Source organism: Monocercomonoides exilis (assembly GCF_001643675.1).
Source record: "Monocercomonoides exilis strain PA203 chromosome Unknown scaffold60-472593, whole genome shotgun sequence".
Taxonomy (NCBI): domain Eukaryota; phylum Preaxostyla; order Oxymonadida; family Polymastigidae; genus Monocercomonoides; species Monocercomonoides exilis.
Genome location: NW_027150605.1, coordinates 319,123 through 338,015, shown reverse-complemented (window position 1 = coordinate 338,015; position 18,893 = coordinate 319,123). Strand labels below are relative to the sequence as shown.

The following is an 18,893-nucleotide window of genomic DNA, read 5'->3' as shown; positions in this document are numbered from 1 at the left end:
GAAAAGAGCATATCGAGGAGATGATGATAAGGAAGATGGAAGAGAGATGAAGAGGAGGCAATGGGAAGGCTGATTGTAATGAAGATTCCAGAGAAGAGCGAGAAGAAGAGATGTTGTGACAGCAGTGCACGAAAGAGTGTTGGGAAAGGGGAAAATTGAAGAAGAAGGGGAGGGGAGTGCCAATGTGATCGTATTGTATTGTCTGTTTGAATGACATTTTTGAACGAAGTGGAAGCAGAGGCCTCACCGAAGTATCATGTGGAAAGCAGGAAGCTGTGTGAGGAGTGGGTTGTACAGAGCGAAGAGACAGAAGCGCTGATGGAAGAGGGGTTTTGGAGTAGGCGTGCGTACAGAGAGAAGGGAAGTGATGGAAATAAAGATGGAGATAAGATGAAGAAGGGGGAGAGAAAGAGGAAGGAGAGAGAAGGTGAAAGCGAAGAGGAATTATTAATGTTATCTTCCATTTCCTCTGATACAACACATTTTTATTGTGCACATCACAATTAATCGGATATTTCATCTTCTTCTTCGTTGACTTGTTATTCTTCTCATTCTTCTGATGATACAGCAGTTTTCACGTCATTGAGCAGTGGAAGAAAAAGTTAATGGAACAATTGAAAACATTTGCATCCTGTTGTCATCAGGCCAACCATTGCTGCGATTGGGAGAGAGATCAGAAAGGAGCAGGACAGCCAAAATATATTTTCAAAGAGACAGACAGTTGTGCAGACACCAGCAAAGGCAGTTTTTGCAAGAGGAATGGAATGCATTCAGGCAGCTGTGCAGGCAGAGAGAGAAGGCATGCAAGAACGCAACGCGATTTGAAAAGAGAAGTACAGCCATCGTTGCATTCTGATGCATTTCCTGAACTGTCTCATGAGAAGGCTTCATTCTCTTCCTCTTTGTCCTCTTCCTCTTCTCCTTCTTTTCCTGCTTCTTCATCACATTCTTCTTCTTCTTTGACGTGTCCTCTCTCTTCATATTGGATCAGATCCGCAACATTCGAATGTGAGCAAGATTTTCAATCAATAACTGAATAATCCATACAAAAAATTATCTCATTTGGTTAGGCTATCTTCAACAACATCATCGCTGTAGATGCCTTCTTTAGGATTGCTGGACGTGCATTTGAACTTCTCTTCTCTTCTGCAGCACACACCCTGCAATATTTTGGAGCTTCGAATAGATTTGGTGCGCAAGCTGCGCTGAATGGACTGAATGGGCATCGCATGAGAAATGGCGGTGGAAGAGGGAAGGAGCTTCGAGGCACATTGCATTCATCTGCTCGCTTTATGACATCGACAAGAAGCGAAGAGAAAGCACTGCATGTTAAAATGGAAGAGGCAAAGAAGGCGGATTTCGGAAGCAAATTGAGCGCAGAGCAGAGGAAAGGAAGAAAGCAGGAAGAGCCAAAAGCGAAGAAGAAGACGAAGAAGAAAAACGAGTTTTGCACATCGCAAATTGACGCTTTCAACACAAGGCTAGCGCAGTCAACAACAGAAAGGAGGAGAGGGATTGGGGAAGAGAAGAAGGAAGCGATGATGGATGAACATCAGCAGACGTTTTACTCACTCGTCGGCACACTCTCATCTTCCCACTGTTCACTCAAAACGTCACAGCCTCTGAGAAATTTGCTGCTCCTTTTTCTCCCTTGCCACACGCACAATTGTCTGCCCATTCTGTTCTTATTGGTACTCCGCCAAAGCCATTCACTCCTTCATCTCCTGTCACAGACTCCTCTTCACTCACACAGAAATCTCTTGGCACAACTCACCCAAGCTCCTCCTCTTCCTCTCCTTGTTCTTCTATTTCCTCCTTCTTATTGCGCATCCCTCGTGCGATTCTCGGGAAGAGCAGATTGGGCAATGCAGGTGTGTTAGCGAGAAGGAGCGTTTCAGACACGAGGGATGTGTTTGAGCCACAGAGCATCCTTCTGAACTATGCAGCGCATGTGGCTAGCCAGGAGATTCTGCTGGGTGGTGAAAAGGAGAAGGAGAAGGAGTAGAAGAAGGATGAGAAGAGGAGTGCAAATGAGTTTGTGAGTGATAAAGATGAAAAGGGATTGTTGTATCTGACAGATAAATGCATCGATAATGAGAAAAATGAAAAGGAGGAAGAAGAATATGGATTTGGCAGAGATATTAGAAAGGCTCAGAAAGAAAGAGGAGCTAAAGAAAAAATAGAATGGGATAAAAGGAAGAATAAGCCCGTGTCAATTGAAATCACGCTTTGCTCGGCTTATCAGCCAGAAATCAAAAATCCAAGATATAATCAGCAGCAACTTATCGAAACGCAATCACTTTCTCGCCGATTGCATCCACTAACAAATCATCATCATCATCATCTTCTTCTTCTTCTTCTTTCTCCTCCTCCTCTCCCTCCCCAACACTGCCATCCATCAAGCACAGCTTAGAGCGTTCGTTCAAAGTGAAGTGGCAGAATGTGATTGAACTGTGTTCCAGTGTCGTTTGTAGCGCTTTTCTGTCGATGGACGTTCCACCTTCGCTGCACTGTGCGTTTCCTGTTGAACAGTTAATGGTCTGCGGCTTCGACGACATCTTCAAGCTGAGGGGTCTAAACGCAATGACCCACATGGCGAACCAGAATTGTATGGAAATTTTGAATTTTTCTGTAAAATAAAAAATATTTGATTAATGGTTTCAATTATTTTTTTTTATCTGTATTTTGCTTTTCAACTATTTATCTTTATTTAAATTTTTTGTTCACCCTCAAATGATGAATAGTTATGATGGTGGACTAATAGCAGTGATTTTTCAATTGTCTTGCTAAGTGAATAAAGGTTATTTGCTGAATGACGATGTTGCAAAGCAATTGATCAGTTTCATAGGGTTTGTCAGAAAATATTTATTGAGATTTTGTTCACAAGTTTTTCTTTCTTTCTTCTTTTTACCCACTTTTTCGCTTATACATTTAATTATTCACAAACACACAATTATATTCACATCCAGTTTTCGCTTGTATCCTCTTGTCTCTTCTTCTCTTTGTGTGACCAACAAGTTCATCACCAACGGTGCCAAGTTCCACTCAGTGTTCCTGCGCCACCGGATTCTCCAGCTCATCCTCCGCTTGCTGTACTCGCGTTGCGCTGAATACATCGACAAGGCTTCTTCCATCCTTCTCTCGCTTACCAGCAAGTCGTTCAAGCTGTTTGCCAGCTCTCTCGACAAAGCGCTGTTTAACGAGCTGGCCGAGCTGATGTACTCGCCACAGGCGATTGTGCGGAACAACTCGTCGGAAATCATCGAGGCGCTTACTGAAGGAAGAGGGCTGGATGAAGAAGGAGAAGGAGAAGAGAAACGAGAAGGATAATGAAGCGAACAAGGAACCAACAGTAACGAAATAGGAGCTGCTGCGTCGTTTACTGAGCTGGGGTGTTGGGTCGAATCTTGTTGGCGTCCTGGCGTCTCCAACGGCAACTGACATAGCGAAAATGGGAGCTGCTGGTGCTTTGCTTAATCTGAATGCAGCTGTTGAGATAAAGAAGAACAGGAGAAGATATTGAGGAGGATGATGATGAAGAGGATGAAGAAAAGAAGAGTGTTACGAAAGAGATGAAAAAGAAGAAGAAGAAGATTGGTGTTCATGTCCGTCTTCTCCTTGCACACAAGGACATTCGACCACTTTGTCTCGACTGCGTTCTTTCCTGTACTCACCTTCGCAACTGACTCCATCGATTATCTCAGAACTAATTTTATGCCAAACCGATCCCACCATTTTATGTTTCACCTACTGCCGGAAGAACGCACGCAGCTTCTCCACTTCAGCAGAAGGCAGCGCAAAACAGCCACAGCGGAATATTGTCCAATGAGAAGAGAAGAACTGCCATATCTGAGTCACTGAGCGCGCTCCTCAACAACAAGAATAATTTTCTTCTTTCAGAAACGTATTTGAAAGAGGGAATAATCAATTCCTCAACCATTTGCTCCTTCTCCTTCATTCCCTTCCTCTTCTTCTTCTCCCAAGCCGCAACTTATTCCACAATCTAAACTCTTGCTCATATACAGCGCTCACAAAACAACAAATTAAAAAGAACTTATAGATTTCTCAGAAAGCTTCGATGAAGCGCTTCCAAACGACTCTGAGAGAGAGTATGAGAGAGAGCAGTGGGATCAGAAGGGAAAAGATAAAGTGTTCAGAATGAGTCTCACTTTCAAGGGAGGGAAGAGCTGTGCATGCCATTGTTTAATTGCTGCTGATGCTGCCGAAAGCAAAAGAGATAGAAAATGGGGAAGATTTGAAGAAAATCGGAAGGAAAACAGTTTTGTGCATAAAAATGAGTAGCTTGTTTAGTGAAAGATGTAGTTGCCATAGGGAGAGATGAGAGTGACGACGAGAGAATCAAATGAAAGGGAAGCAAAAAAGGAAGAAAAGGAAGAGAGTCAACAGGGGTGTTAATGGAAGCAAGCATGGATAAGGTTGTGGAGATACAGAAAAGTGGAAAAGATCCGAGCTTTTGATGGGAGATTATTTAGTTGCTTTTGTGATATGATGGCAGTGTTTGTAGAAGAGAAAAATACAGAAGATATAGGAAAGTCGAAAAAACAATAAGTTCATGAATCTTCGAGAAGATATGGAAAATGGTAAGGAATCTCAGCTGAGAGCAGAAACTGAATTAGCGCTTGTCAAAAGACGCAACGTAGCCTGATAATGATTATGAGGAAAAGAGGAAGAAAAAAAAGAAAGCTCTGAAGAACAGCGGAACGGATGTGGAAGAGCAAATGAGTTTGTTTTATCAATGGATTTTTCTTCTTCAGCCGTTGAAAAGATCATCGTTTTGTCTTATTTGAACTAGAAATAGCTTTTCTCTGTCAAATCAAATGCAAAACGCTCCGCATTCACAACATTCTCAGTATTTTCGCTCGTCACAAACATGTTCTTCCCAACTGTTGCTGAGCATCCAGAAAACAATATCAAAGAGAGCTGAATTTCTTCTGCATCAAAACTTCAATCCAGAAAAATCCCTTCTCCTTCTTTTATCGTTGTTTTTAATGCTCCTCCTTTCCGGTTTTCGATTGAATTTCCACTTCAATTTTGCTTCCATTCATCACCATTTCATCTCTCATGCAATTTCCAGAGAAAGAAGTGCCTTCTTTTTGAGTAGAATTTATTCCGCACAATGAGTTTTGTCTTTCACGAGAGAAAATTCGTCGACTCATTGGTGCGCATAATAATCTATTCTCTGAATTCTTCTCCCTCTTCAGATGCTCCATCACACAACACATTACCTTAATGTTAAGTACCCAATCCTCATCCTCCACATGTTTGAGAAATATCAGCTGAGAAATATAAACTTATCGAAATACTACAAGGATACATTTGTTCTGCCATGTCCAACAACCGAGTTGATTTTTTAGGTGCTGTTTTGCATGAAGGCGAACAAGGGCTCCTTTTCAAAAACGACAAGGGATTCGTTAACACAAGACACTTATTCTTCTATCTCTTCCTCTTCTTCCTCCTTCGCTCACCACCTAGATCACAAAGAACTGGCAGAACTTTGTGAAAAGGAAAATGCGTTTCAAGAGGAGGTTTGCAGGAATTTTTGAAGTTTTGTGTTTTGTTGCGAGAAAAACGATGGGAAAGCGTTGGATGTGGATGAAGATAACATTAGCAGCATTTTCGAAAAGAGAATTTAGAAATGTTGAGTAGAAATAAAAGAAAGAGATATGGTGGATTGAGAAGCAAACTTTAACTGCATTTGACATAAAGAATAAAAAGAGAAATGACAAAATTGAACCAGTTGTTCCCATTGATTGTAGTTTCCTGTACAACACAATCTCAGTTTCTGAATCAGTGAAGCTGCATAGCTGCATGGAAAACTTGATTTTTGCCTTTAAGACAAAGAAATTAAACATTCATTTCATCTTACGCATAATTATTTAATTTTAAGAAATTTGTTGCATTTTTTGAAGTTCTTTAAAAAATTTTTTCCCTTTTATAAGCTTTGTTTAACAGCTTAAGTATCTTTTTTTTTCACTTTTTGATTAGTTTGTTTGATTAATTTAATAAGTTTTTGGATATTATTTGTAAAACTTGATCAAAAAAAATCACACTAGTTTTTTTTTTTTTTTGTTTAAAGAGAAATAAAAAGAAGAATGAAAATCATTGTGTTATATAGAAAATGGCTATTCCTTTTATATTTTTTCGCATTCTTTGAACTTTTCCAAAAATCCTTTGCATTCAAACACGTCTTTCCAAATCATATCAATTTCATTAACAGCTTTGGAAACAAGCTCTGGATCGTATTCATCATCTCGTTTCAGTTCAAAGTTCGTCTGTTGTTGAGGAACTGCCTCCATTTCCTCCATCGCTACAGCAAATCTTGCAAGCGTCATCTTGTTCTCGTCACGCTGAGGCAAAGGTAAGTAATCCTGTTGATTTCCTTCTCCTTTGGCCTCTCCTTTCATCAAAGAAGATGTTATTCCAGCAATTCTACTGGCAGATGCGTTGAGAAATGATGGAGTGGCTGAAGAATATGTTGTCACAGATGATGATGGAGATAACGATTCAAGATTCTCTCTTTTCGCTTTTACTGCATGCACTATCGATATTGAGCATTTTGCAAATTGATACATTCTTGTCAAAAATTCTTTATGTCTCTCGTGTTGTTCGTCGCATTCAATGCAAAAAGCTAAACAGTTTTGTAATCTTGTACTCCTGCTGATCCATTTCTCTTCCTCATTTTTCATTATCTTTATATGTTCCTCCAAATCACTTTTCTCCTTTTCTTTCTCTTTCTTCTCCCCTTCTGTTTTTTCGTTTCGTTTTTGAATCATATCCAATTCTCTTTTGAACGTATCAATGTTTCTTTCACATTCCTTTATTTTGTTTTCGCATTCTTTCACTTTGATCTGATATTCTTGAATCTTCTGATAATTAGAAGGAATGTCACGCATTGGAGCACGAATCTCAATTTTTCCTTCACAGACACTCGATTCATTGGAAAATGATGTTGGAATACCCAATCCCATCACAGCACCAATAATGTTTCCAATGCGCCTCAACGCTTTTGGTGCTTTGAAAGCACCTCTCAATATTCCATCTTCAATACAAAGTTTCTGCTCTTCCTCATCGTTGAATGTGTATTCATTTCCTGGAATAAACAAGCAGGTTGCATTTGGAACATTGATTGGTCTCTCAATGAAAACCTCATTCGAAGCATAATTATCATCTTCAAAGAACTCTATTGAGTCTAAAATCACCAATTCTGACTGATCCAGTTCATTGATCTTCCTCATATATTCAATAATATCTGTGTTGCATCGTTCAATTGTTTCATTTTCATTTTTCATTCGTTCAACGATTGATTCTTCAAATTCAAATGTGATGCTTCTCAGCATATCCTCCAATTCCTTCACATTGACATGCACCTTTGAATATGAATCTTTGATTCTTTTCGCCAGTTCAAGGCATGCATTAATTGTCTTTTGAAGAATGTTCGGGATCTGTTTCCTCCCTCTCATCGCCAGAACAAGCCAATTCAATTTTTTTGCCATTGATGAGGCGGAATCCATAAACCAATAATAAGATGGTGTGTATCGATCAAGATTGACATCATAAGGGCTTTTGTAATTATCCAAATTTTTGATCATTTTCTTTATCGGTTCCTCAGATCCATCGAGTGTTGGATCATAGTAGATTAGTCTGCCATTAGCGTGGGCCTTCTTCCACACAAGAAGTGTCTGAAGTTGATTCAAGCTTCTCCTGATTTCCTCTCCTTGCACATCTGTTGCTCCTTTCGCTTTTTGCAGAAGAATTCCAATAATTTGTTCGAGGGATTGTGCTGCTTTGACTTCAGGAAACTTCTTTTTGACTTTCTCAACAGTTGCAACTTCAAGTTCATTAAATTTTCCAATCAAACTTCCTTGAACCTTTTCTGTAATTTCTAATGAATCCTTCTGTTGAATTTTCATTTTATGCACCCAAAAATCACTGCATTTGTTGGCAACGAACAAAATGGGAAACTCCTTGTTTTTGCATATCTGGTTTATGAACACCATATCATCACATGCATTTGTCAAATTATAGTAATTTTCATATTGAGAAAGATACGCAACCATAACTTTTGATGCGCGTTTCACGAAAAACTGTAATATCAGTGAATAAACAACTTCTTCCTTGACTTCCAATTCTGCTCCGAGAAATCCTTCGGTATCTAACAAAGTGATTTCTTCATCGAAATCATACGCTTCTGGCCAAATAGATTTTGCAATTATTCCACTTCCAATTTTTGTTATTTTTTTCAAATCAGATTTCACAACCAGGTCACCATAACTATCCTCTCCCATTTCCATTCCTCTTAATTTGTTGATTAAAGTGCTTTTACCAATATGACATCTTCCAAGAACGATCACCATGTTTTTGCCTGATCCACAGTATGCGCACGCATCGTGAAAAGCATTCAAAATAAAATACAACTCTTCATCAGAAAACTTCACCTTTCCTCCTTCACCCTTTTCACCCACCACTTGATCAATGAAAGACATCATTCAAATGTGAAACAAAATAAACACACCCATTTTAGTATCAAAAAAATTTTCAATTAAAGGGCGTTAAGAAATAATCTGAACCCATAACAAAATTTGTGTCTCAAACAACAAAAATAACAGTAAAATAATATGCATTTTGCCATGTTCATAACACCCGCATTGATTTCAATGAGAGAAGAAGTATCATTTTTGAAAGCTCGTTGAAACACAGAAATTGGAGCAAGATCGAGTATGGAACATGTTTCGGCACTCTTTGAGCTCCATCATCAGCTTGAGAAGACTGTTCCACAAATCAAGTCCATTTAATTATTGTCAATCAGACAGAAAAAACTGTTATTCATTGCTCTTTTAACACAAAAAAAGGAGATATCCTTCCTTTATGCAGACATGTGAATATTTAGCGAATAACGTTTATGTGAATATTAAAAACGAGCAGCATCAACGGAGATAATGGATACAAATGCACTTTTATAATGTATTGAAGAAATACAAAGGATGTGGAAATTTGTATTTAAAAATAAATAGCAAAAGAAAAATATAATCCAAAGATGAAAAGAAAATGATGTTTTAACAGAATGAGCCTTGAATGGAAGAGCAATAATCATTTCTGGTTTGTCATCATTCTCTCTATTGATTTCAAATTGCAATTTCAATCGTTGGTGCACTGGCAAAGAAGTCATTTTCTGTTTGTTGTGACATCTATCAGTTGATTTATCGTCTTCAGTTGGCGAATTGTAATGGGAAATGAACACATAAAGGAGGGGATATTCCGACAAGATAACTCCATTGTGCGCGAAGATAAGGTGATGCGAACCCAATGATTATGAGGCAAGAAATGCTGGAGGATCTTCATCTCTGAATGATTTTGAAGCGTCACGATCAGGACATGTGGGAGCAGAAAAGAAAGAAGGCAATAATCAGTGACAGCTCAACTGCAATCCCATTTTGTGTCCAATGACAAATTCTGGCGCCAGAAAGATGATTTGCCAAAGTGTTCCAGCAGCATTCACAGCTGTGGCTATTCACTTTCTCCTTTTTCATTGCTCAGCATCTGCAAGGCAAGGAGGATTGAATATGGAGCCAGATAAGCAAACATCTCTCTGCGACAGACTTGGTGTACATTCTATTTTCTTTTGCGAGTGACGATGGTTGGCCAACCATCCCTTCGATCGTTGTGTGCACCTGAATGAAAGGTACAAACATTTTGAATAAAGTGATTTGTTCCAGAAGGAGCACATCTCAGATTCCGATGAAATGGGAGCGAAGCTTTCATTGGAATAGAGTTCTTCAGGAAATACAAAAAGAAGGGGCAGATAGCGCATAAAGGAGAAGAGAGATCGGCATGAGCAGAGGATTACGGGAATGCCACGAAGGAGATTCGTTTGAAGAGCGAGTCAGGGTCATGCCTGGGCGTGGCAGTGGTAGTGGCGAGCATGAAACAGGTGGCGTCGATAACTACAATACTCGGCAGGAGGCGCGGAGGCGAAGAAGAAAACAGCTAGTGCTGGGAGAGAAGAAGATGAAAGTTGTGGAGAGAGGAAGGACGATGAGCATGATTGAGACGAACTCGCTTTCTTCGTCTTCAGTAACACTATTCGGCGTGTCGTGCTGGCCGATTGATGCGCTGCACCTGGAGAGCGATCGAGGAGCAACAAGAAGCCCATCGCCGAGTGTACTTCCAGTGTCACTGGAAGAAGCAGCGATTAGATGAGATGCCGAGGGAGGCGCATGCGATGGAATCGTTAATACGCTTGATGCCTCTTTCACAGCCCGAAACAAGCAACAATGTGACAAAAAAACGCAATGACAGAAATCAAAGAAAATATGATCGTTTGAAAGCCATTGATTTCTTAGCCTGATTTGTCCATCGCTTTATCGCCTTCTTCGTCAGCACCAGAGCTCGGAAAGAGTGTCCTCTAGAGCGCAGCAATTCGGAGCATGAAGAGGGAAGCATGAGAAATTTCGATGGAATTGATAGAGGTTGAAGCAGAAGAGAGGCATCTGTGGGCGCGGAACTTGACGGCAAAAGAGGATGATGAGCGAGAGAAGGAAGGGTGGAGAACACAAAAACAAGTCTGAACTGGCATGCAGATGTTGTTGCGAATGGATTATGCGTGCTGAAGAGATGAATTCAGAGGATTTTGGAGAATTTCTCGAGTCAGACCTTGTTTTCACCATTGCCTTTTTGCAAAAACAGAATTCGGGGCTGAATTGTTGTTCCCTGCAACAAAGGCAAAGCATCTTTCTTTAATTTTTCTGGTTTTCTATTTTTAATTGAAGGAAAGACAGTCCAAAAACAAAATTTGTTTGTTCATTCAAGGAATTTTCATTGAAATGGAGCAAACAGTTATCAGAAGTGTTCATACAAATCGCTCACTTGTATTCTCGTTGCTCATGCAAGCTTGCACAAGTGCTGTAATCATCTTCAAAAGCCAAGAGACGAACGTTCATTGGCCAATCAAAACAATGTCTGCTTCCAAGTTCAGAGAAATTCAAATGGGGCGCCTTGCTATGTCTGTCAAATTGTTGATCAGAGTCTTCCATTGTTCCAAAGTGTTTTGCAATTGTTTTCGATGTCATTTGATTTTTCGCTTCCATTTTCGGTGCTCATCTGCCCACACGAGAAATCAGCAATTGGGAGGCAAACATGCATGTTATCTGAGCAGTTTATTTCAGGATCAAAATAAGCGCCCATATCAAAATTTTTAGCCAGATTTGATCTGATTAATTATTTGCAAAAATAGAAAGAAAGGAAAAAAAAGTTGATGTTGGCAGCAAACAACCGACATAACATTTAAAAATGCTCAAGCGTGAGGGGAAGCAGAATGGAAGCGGGCAGAGGGGCAGAGGGGCAGAGGGGCAAAGGAGCAGCAGCTGTGAATTGGGTTGAACATGCAAAAGGGAGGGATGTGACACCTGAATTGGCGCCAAAAACGGAAGGGCAATGGCCCCTCGCACAGGATCCGTTGGATTGAAGCGCAGCTGCTCGGAGCGTGTGATAGATGATTTCATGCCGAAGGATGCAGATGGATTGACGGACAAAGGCTGCAAAGCAGGGAAGATTTGCTGGAGCAGAACTGCCAGGATGGCGGGAGGCAAACCGTTCAAATATCAAATGGTGCGAGTTGCTTGAAGACAAGAAATACTTTCGATGAAGCCGTTGAGGCATTCGAATGAACTGATTTATTTTCATGTTCTGCAGAATCATGTTTTATTTTTTTGCCTTTAATTTGTTTTTTATTTTTTTTATTTTTGTTCGAAAAACACAAGCGTCTGATTATTTTTTTTACATTTTCGAGCACCGCTTTATGTTTTCATTTGGCCAGTTTCTTTAATTGCAGTTTCCTATGCCTTGCGTTCTTGCTTCTGATATGTACATATTTGCGAATAAAACTGCTCGAAAAAAATCTTCTTTCATCCTTTTTTTTTTTTCTTTCTTTTTTTCTTTCTTTTTCTTCATCTTCAACTATTTAATTTTTTAATTTATATATTTATTTTTAACTTCTGGTTGATTAGCAAACAGGAGCTGATTGATCCGAGGCTTTGAAATGAAGAAGCGCATGGAGCAATGGAAAGTATTTGAACCTCTTCATTGGATATCAAAAAGGAAACGAATGAAGATAATTCAAGAATCATCTGCTTTTTTTGAGTGGAATGATCAGAATCGAAGCAATTTCCTTTTGCAGACTGTGCAGGATAAAGGCGTTGTGCAGGTGTTGGATGTGGGCAGAATTTTTGAAAAATGGTTTTTGTTTTGTGCCGAAAGGGACAGAATTGAAAGGAAAGCATGCGCCTCACTTTCTTTGCAGAAAACTCGGAAAATTGAAGTGTTTTTTGGAGGGAAGACTCCAGAAATTGATTATTGACAAATTCACCTCAAAAATTGTTGGATTTTGAAGAAGCAAATGGAAATGGTGGATTTGTGGAGATTCGGAGGAGGAGACATTTGGCTGCATCGCGAGGTGACTTTGAAGGCTGATTTCAAGTATGTCTTGATGGTTTGCTGCTATTTTGTTTTATTAATGTATTTCTGAGATATTCATCGATGTAAATGGATAATTTTAGGAGGAAGGAGAAATTGGGTTGTTTCAGAGAGGACAAAAACATTGTCATTAGATAAATTTTGAATAGATTTTTTTTATTCAAATAAACCAGGCTTATTCAAATGAACTCTTGTTTATTCGAATAGATCGGGTTTATTTGAATAAACTGAGTTCATTTAAGATAGACTGAGTTCATTTAAGTTACGAAAAATATTTGAAAAAACATATATCTTAAATGTTTATAAAATTGATTGCAAAAACAAACATGCATTATTTGATAGAACGCAGTGAGACAGGATTTGCTCCGAAATAATGAGTATTGTTCACGATTTATGGGCGGTTTAAGTGAAAACTTCGCCCTCCCAAAATGACGTGGGAAAAAGGGCGAGATGAAAATATAGACAAAAACATTTAGACAAAAATATAAGCCTGGGTGACGTGAAGAAAAAATATCGTCACGTCCGTCACCAGTTTTCCAAAAAAAAAAAAAAAAAAAAAAAAAAAAAAAAAAAAAAAAAAAAAAAAACATTTTTCTTTTTGAGAAAAAATATTTTGTTAATTATGGCATGTTAAACTACGTCTTCAAAAGAATTTTGGATTTCACAAAAATCCCATTACAACGTAAATTTACAAAAAATGAAACTATGTTTTGCATTAATAGTTGTGAAAAAATGCATGTGTACGAAAGAATTGTGTAGGCACAGGTATGGCTTTTGCGCTTTTTGTGTTAATAATATGGCACGATTTATTTAGTGAAAGAATATGCAAATTCTCTTTTTAAATCAAAATGGCAATGCATGCTTAATTTTATTTCCCTTCTTAAAGATATAAATTGAACAACACAGAAAAATACATGGGTGCGAAATTTTAATTTAGCATAAAAGTCATGATAATTGCATTTGTTTATTTTTTTTTGAATGTCAGAATTATTTTGTAAACTTGTGATTGCATTGAGGAAGGGAAGAAACAAAAAATCGAAGAAATGAATGAAGTAATGAAGGATATGAATATCTTCAATATTTACTCTATTTTCACTGCTGAACCATCGAAAAAATATGAAAGATGAACGAAAAAATGATAATATCGATTGTGAATATCTTTCTATTGTTGGAGCAATTGAGATATTGCAATAAGCTGAAAAGAATAATCACTCAAGCCTTTCAGAAATTTATATGAGGAAAAGATTTGAAAGGATGATAATTGACGAAAACTATAAGAAAGAAGGAAAGAACGAAAAACTGCTGATTAATCTTTGTAGATGCTGTTTTTTTATAAGTTATGACTTCTTCAGAAATACAATCGATTTGTATGCCATGGCACCAGAACGCTGTATCGAGGAAAGAGGAAAACGAGAAAACATTAAATGAGGTGGAAATGGCTTTGCTGGCTCTGAGCAATTCTAATATGTGTTCGGTTTGATTTGTTTATTGATAAATTTTGAATTGTCGTTTCTTCATTTAATTGATATAATTTACTTTTTTTAAGGAAATGAAAAAAGACCATTTTTAGAAAAAAATCAAAGAAATCATTAAATATCATCAGAAGCATCACAATTTTTCACTACTCGCCTATCAATGTGCTTAGTCGTTTTTGATCCACAGATTGGGCAATAACAAAAACAAGGAGAGAGAGATTGAAAATGAGCTGCACTTTTGGAGAGAGGCAAGAAGGGAATTGGAAGAGTTGATGAGATGTATTGATTGGGGGAGAGGAAAAGAAGAAAAAAGAGTAACAGAAGAGAAAGAAGAGTTTATATTAAGGAGATGGTTAACAACAATTTTCGATTTTTTTTACTCATGCACATTTTGGAATAAAGAATACGTTGAACTTATCAACAGCATTGTTCAGGTGCATCGAGCATCAAAGAAAAATTGTCCAGACTTTCTCGGCGGATGCCTCGAATATTTAAAAGGAGAAGCATAAAACAGGACTGTAAAAATTGGTGCTTTTCAGAAAGAAGGAGTTGTTTATGCTGTTTAGGAGGAAATTCAGAGGCAAACATTGAATTGCAGGATCACATGAGAAAGCTTGGAATTCTTTCAAATTATTACAACGAGATTGAAAGAAGAGGAGAAAGAAGAAATGGAAGAAGCGAAAAGAAAGAGATTGAAATGACGATCATTCGAAAGGATGGAAGAAGATGGATGTGAAGATGTCAAAACAAGCAAAGGTGAAATGTTTGATTTTCTTGACAGAAATTTTTATACTGAAATGTTGTTAGTGGTTTCTGATTATTATGTGAATTCCAAAAAAAGGAGAAAGATAAATTTTTATTCATGAAAATTATTGCATTTATCACAATTTCACGGGGAAAAAAATAAACAGAAATCAGATTCTATTCTTGAACAAAATTATTAACTGCACTTCATTTCGATAGAACGAATAAACAAAAACAATTAAAAAAAGACACATCCTTTAATTTTTTTCATTTTTTCTTTGAAAATTGACCGTGAATAACTGGTTTGAGCATAATATTCTTTTAATAAATAGAAAGAATCTTGCTATCTCGTTTCTCCGAGCTGTATCTCCTCCTCTTCTTGTCGTTATGTATTTATCTGGTCTCTTCATTAACTTTGCTTTAACAGTGAATTCCAAACAATTTCAGCCAAGAGAAGCGGATGATGAGTAACTGCTGACCATTTGAAATTAAAGAAAACGAGAAGCAATAAAAGTTCACAAAAATTGAAAACCTTGTTCTTTAAAAGCAGAAGAAATTATTTTATTATTGATGAGAATTCGAATTGCTCGTCAAAACAAACAACAGGTTAATTCAATTAAAACATCACAAACCTCAACAATTAATAGCATTCAGATTTTTTTGTGTATATATGCTCTTATTTTTTCTTGTTTATTTTTGGGTTATCCATTGTAAATAAGAAGCAGTTGCGGCAATCCTTTTACAGAATAAACTTTCATCAATAATCCAGTGGGAGATTCAAAATGTTTCTAAAGTTTCAGCATATTCTTGAAAGATGTTTGATCTTCAAAAACGGTTTTTGAAGCTTTTCTCATTTCGATTAACAATGAATAAGACATTAATTCTTGATTAATATTTAATAAGTCTCTACCTGGTAAATATTCCAGTTCAAATATTTATGCAATTGTGATAAACTTCAATTGGTGTTATAGGGTTTCATTTTTTGGAGTTATGATTTATTCTTCCATCAAAATAGTTGCAATATGAAAAGAAAAGCAAAAATTTATGGTTGCATCTTTGACAAAAATGTAATCATATGAATTCTTTGATTTGATTTGTTTTATTTATTCTTCTTCCACATTTTTTGATTTTTTTGAAAAACTGACTTGAAGTGGAGTCAGGAGTCACTGACGTTAGTGACGTGTCAAAATTCCGTTCACCGCTTACACGGCAGTGAAAAATGAATTATGGAAGATTTGAGAAAAACATTTTTCTGTATTTTTCTGATTTAAAAATCAAATAAAATGTATTATATTTTTAACATTAACTATTTTAAAACAATTAATCGATATTATGGTTTTGATTTGTAACGTGGTATTTTTTGTTACGTCCGTCAATAATAAAAAATGTCACGTCAGAAGTCACCACGTCACCCAGGGTTACAAAAATAAGTGTATTTTGAATTGTCCGCTTCACTTCACCACCTTCTTCGCCTTTTTGCCTTGGTCACGAAGACCAGAGGGCAGGGGACATTGCCCCTCGGAGCTTTCTCCTGCAGTCAGTGCAGGGATCCGGTGAGGCGAGTATTCTGGTCGGAGCAGAAAGAAAAACCACTCTCGCTTCCGCGAGGCGTGGAAAAGAAAACTGCATGTGATGCGCTCTGCCTCCCGCTCTTCTGCTGCATCAGCAGAGTAACACCAATCATCACACACTGCATATTAAATATTCAATTCTTCTCTGTAAAAACAATAATAATCTTATAAAGGAGTAGGATCATGCTTGAACTTTTTATTTGTTTCCATGTTTCTCAAAAAAGGTTCTAGGTGCACATTAATATCTTCGGGCGGTTGATCTTTTCCTCTATCCTTCTATATCTCGCCCTTTTTCTCGTCATATTCCTCCAAATATGTTTCTCTCTGACGCACCCAGCCGCTCTGAGTCTCTCCATCCGCGTTAGTATAATTTCGGATCAAATCCTGTCTCACTGCGTTCTATCAATTCGCAATAGAGCGAATATCCGAACGCAAGGAGCAGGTTTTCTCCTCAATAATGAGTTTTGAAATCCCTTTTTAAATATTTATTCTTACTTAATTTTATATTTATTTATTTATATATAATGATCTTAAACCCTCCTGCCTAGCACGTCATCGTGCGGCGGATGTGTTGAGAGCCTGCGGATGAAGGTGCGGCCATTGTCTCTACTCCCTTTATTTCTTGAGGTGTTTCCGAGGTGTTCTCGACCGGGAATTCGTTCCTCTTGAGTTCTTTATTATATAACCTTGACTTCTTTCTCCATTCTTCCTCCGGTCTGTGCCCTTCTTTCTCTGTGAGGCAGTGTGTCTGCTTCCAGTCAGTTCGCTTCCGCTGCTGGGAATTATGAGGGATGTTCTCCGACACTCGAGTGATCGGAATAAGTTGTGTTGTGATTGAGTTCTTTCTCTCAACTTTCTCTCTTCTTAGCTCAGGAAGTCTTGTCTCTTTAAATTCTTCCCTTTTCTCATATCTTCATCTCCCCCAGCTTCTGATATATGTATATATATATATACATATTTGATACAATATTTCATCTCTGAATTTGCATTCTCGATTCACATATCCTTCATTCCTCCACTTATATCCAACCTTTCTTCTTCTCCACGAGGGGGTTCTTGAAAGTCGATCGTCAACAGGATCCATTTCATATCTTGAACAAGAAAAATGTTTTTAATTTTCTGTCCACTCTTGATCCTTGCTCCCCTCTTGCGTGTATCTTTCTCGCTTTCCAATCTCAACATTTTCTTCTTGATATGTGTATTATAACTTTATGTCTAATCGAGAGCGCGGTCAAATGATCGTGTATTTCATACTCTTTTTGAATAGCTTCTAACTCTTCTTTTATTCTCTGCATATTTGCAGGCTCACCATCTTTAATATCAACCGCACGTGTTCATCTTTTTAAAATAATCCTGGAAAAATCCAACTCACGTTGGAGCGTTTCTTCTGTATCGATGAGTGAGTTTGAATGTTTGTTAATATCGATTTTTATTGTCTTCCTTAATGTTATCTTTATCTGCACTTCTATTAATGCTGCATTCTCTTTCAATATAGAACACTACCTTCTCAATCTCTCCAGCTCAGCTGGCTCAAACGTTACAAAATTTCTGTGAGGATAGGGGCTCTCCTCTGTGATGCTTGCGTGTCTATTGAGTTAAATGTGGTGTCTTCCACATTTTGTTAAAATTGTTAATTCCTGCATTGATCAATATTGTTTTCCACTTCTCGGCATATCTCTAACGTGAGTTTAGGAGAAGAATCAATATCTTTCTCATTCGTCTCAAATTCTCTGAAAATGTTAATAGACTCGAATACTTTTCGTTCAGCTTTATTGATCTCTCCACTTGAAAAATTCGTATTCGATTGGTTCCCAATAAATTCTGCCATAATTCACTTGGCATCTTTTTCAATGAGGGGGTCAGTATCACCAGAACTTTGCTTGTTCAAGAATTGTAAATCTTCGCAGAGCTCTCCCTGTATCTCTTTCACTATTTGGGTTACTCAATATTACTGCTGATATGTCCTTCGCTCCAACGTATTCTCTCCATGCTTGAAAAGGTTTCCTTCTTATATATTTTCCTCTCCAGTCTAACACTAATTATTTTTCATGGGGGAAAATTCTAGTCATCATTTCTCATCTCTTTAGAGATCAATCCGATGTTTCTCAATAATGGACTAGTTCAATCTCGTAAATAAACAATTCTATCTTTCTCTTCCTTTTTAAAGAGGATAGTTTACAAATAATTCCGCTGGGAACCGGAGCAATGGTGTCTTCAATAATATCTAGTCTTCTCGGTACTAATGTTTGACATGTCTCTGCGACTTTTTACACTCTCAGTGCATAGTCCCGCTTCTTCTAAGTCTGGCTGAGTGCGTCTATCGGCATTTTTGCTGAGATATGCGAAGTCTTCTTTGATATATTTCAGCTGCACTATTCAGCTTTTTTTCTGTATCCGCCTCTCGCGGTCTTCCGCGGTCACATGCTCTATCTTCTCCTCGAGATTCTTCGCGGATTTCACTTCTTCAATCTTCTGGAAAAGTTTCGCTGTTTCTATATCTGCACATATCTCGTAATTATGCACTGTTTCTTATAGTATTATCAAATCGCCATTTCTCTCAATTTCTTTCTCTCCTTTTCTCACAGCAAACTCGGTTCTCTCTTCATATTAACTC

General features: G+C 37.8%; 4 protein-coding genes across 4 annotated transcripts; 3 read left to right on the top strand and 1 right to left on the bottom strand.

Moving 5' to 3' along the window:
- Window positions 1–210: 210 nt before the first annotated feature.
- Window positions 211–2,005, top strand: MONOS_15243 (uncharacterized protein; the record flags this gene model as incomplete). The annotated part of the gene is made up of 4 exons (XM_067868108.1): window positions 211–329; window positions 645–744; window positions 1,071–1,668; window positions 1,734–2,005. The coding sequence occupies 4 exons, from the start codon at window positions 211–213 to the stop codon at window positions 2,003–2,005; spliced, it is 1,089 nt and encodes a 362-aa protein (XP_067719671.1).
- A 482-nt stretch (window positions 2,006–2,487) lies between these two features.
- MONOS_15244 (uncharacterized protein) lies at window positions 2,488–3,330 on the top strand (the record flags this gene model as incomplete). The annotated part of the gene is made up of 3 exons (XM_067868109.1): window positions 2,488–2,608; window positions 2,801–2,849; window positions 2,970–3,330. The coding sequence occupies 3 exons, from the start codon at window positions 2,488–2,490 to the stop codon at window positions 3,328–3,330; spliced, it is 531 nt and encodes a 176-aa protein (XP_067719670.1).
- Window positions 3,331–6,068: 2,738 nt separating this feature from the next.
- On the bottom strand, window positions 6,069–8,504 carry MONOS_15245 (uncharacterized protein; the record flags this gene model as incomplete). The annotated part of the gene is made up of 1 exon (XM_067868110.1): window positions 6,069–8,504. The coding sequence occupies one exon, from the start codon at window positions 8,502–8,504 to the stop codon at window positions 6,153–6,155; it is 2,352 nt and encodes a 783-aa protein (XP_067719669.1). The 3' UTR covers window positions 6,069–6,152.
- Window positions 8,505–9,849: 1,345 nt separating this feature from the next.
- Window positions 9,850–10,218, top strand: MONOS_18285 (uncharacterized protein; the record flags this gene model as incomplete). The annotated part of the gene is made up of 1 exon (XM_067871290.1): window positions 9,850–10,218. The coding sequence occupies one exon, from the start codon at window positions 9,850–9,852 to the stop codon at window positions 10,216–10,218; it is 369 nt and encodes a 122-aa protein (XP_067719668.1).
- Between the last annotated feature and the right edge of the window lie 8,675 nt (window positions 10,219–18,893).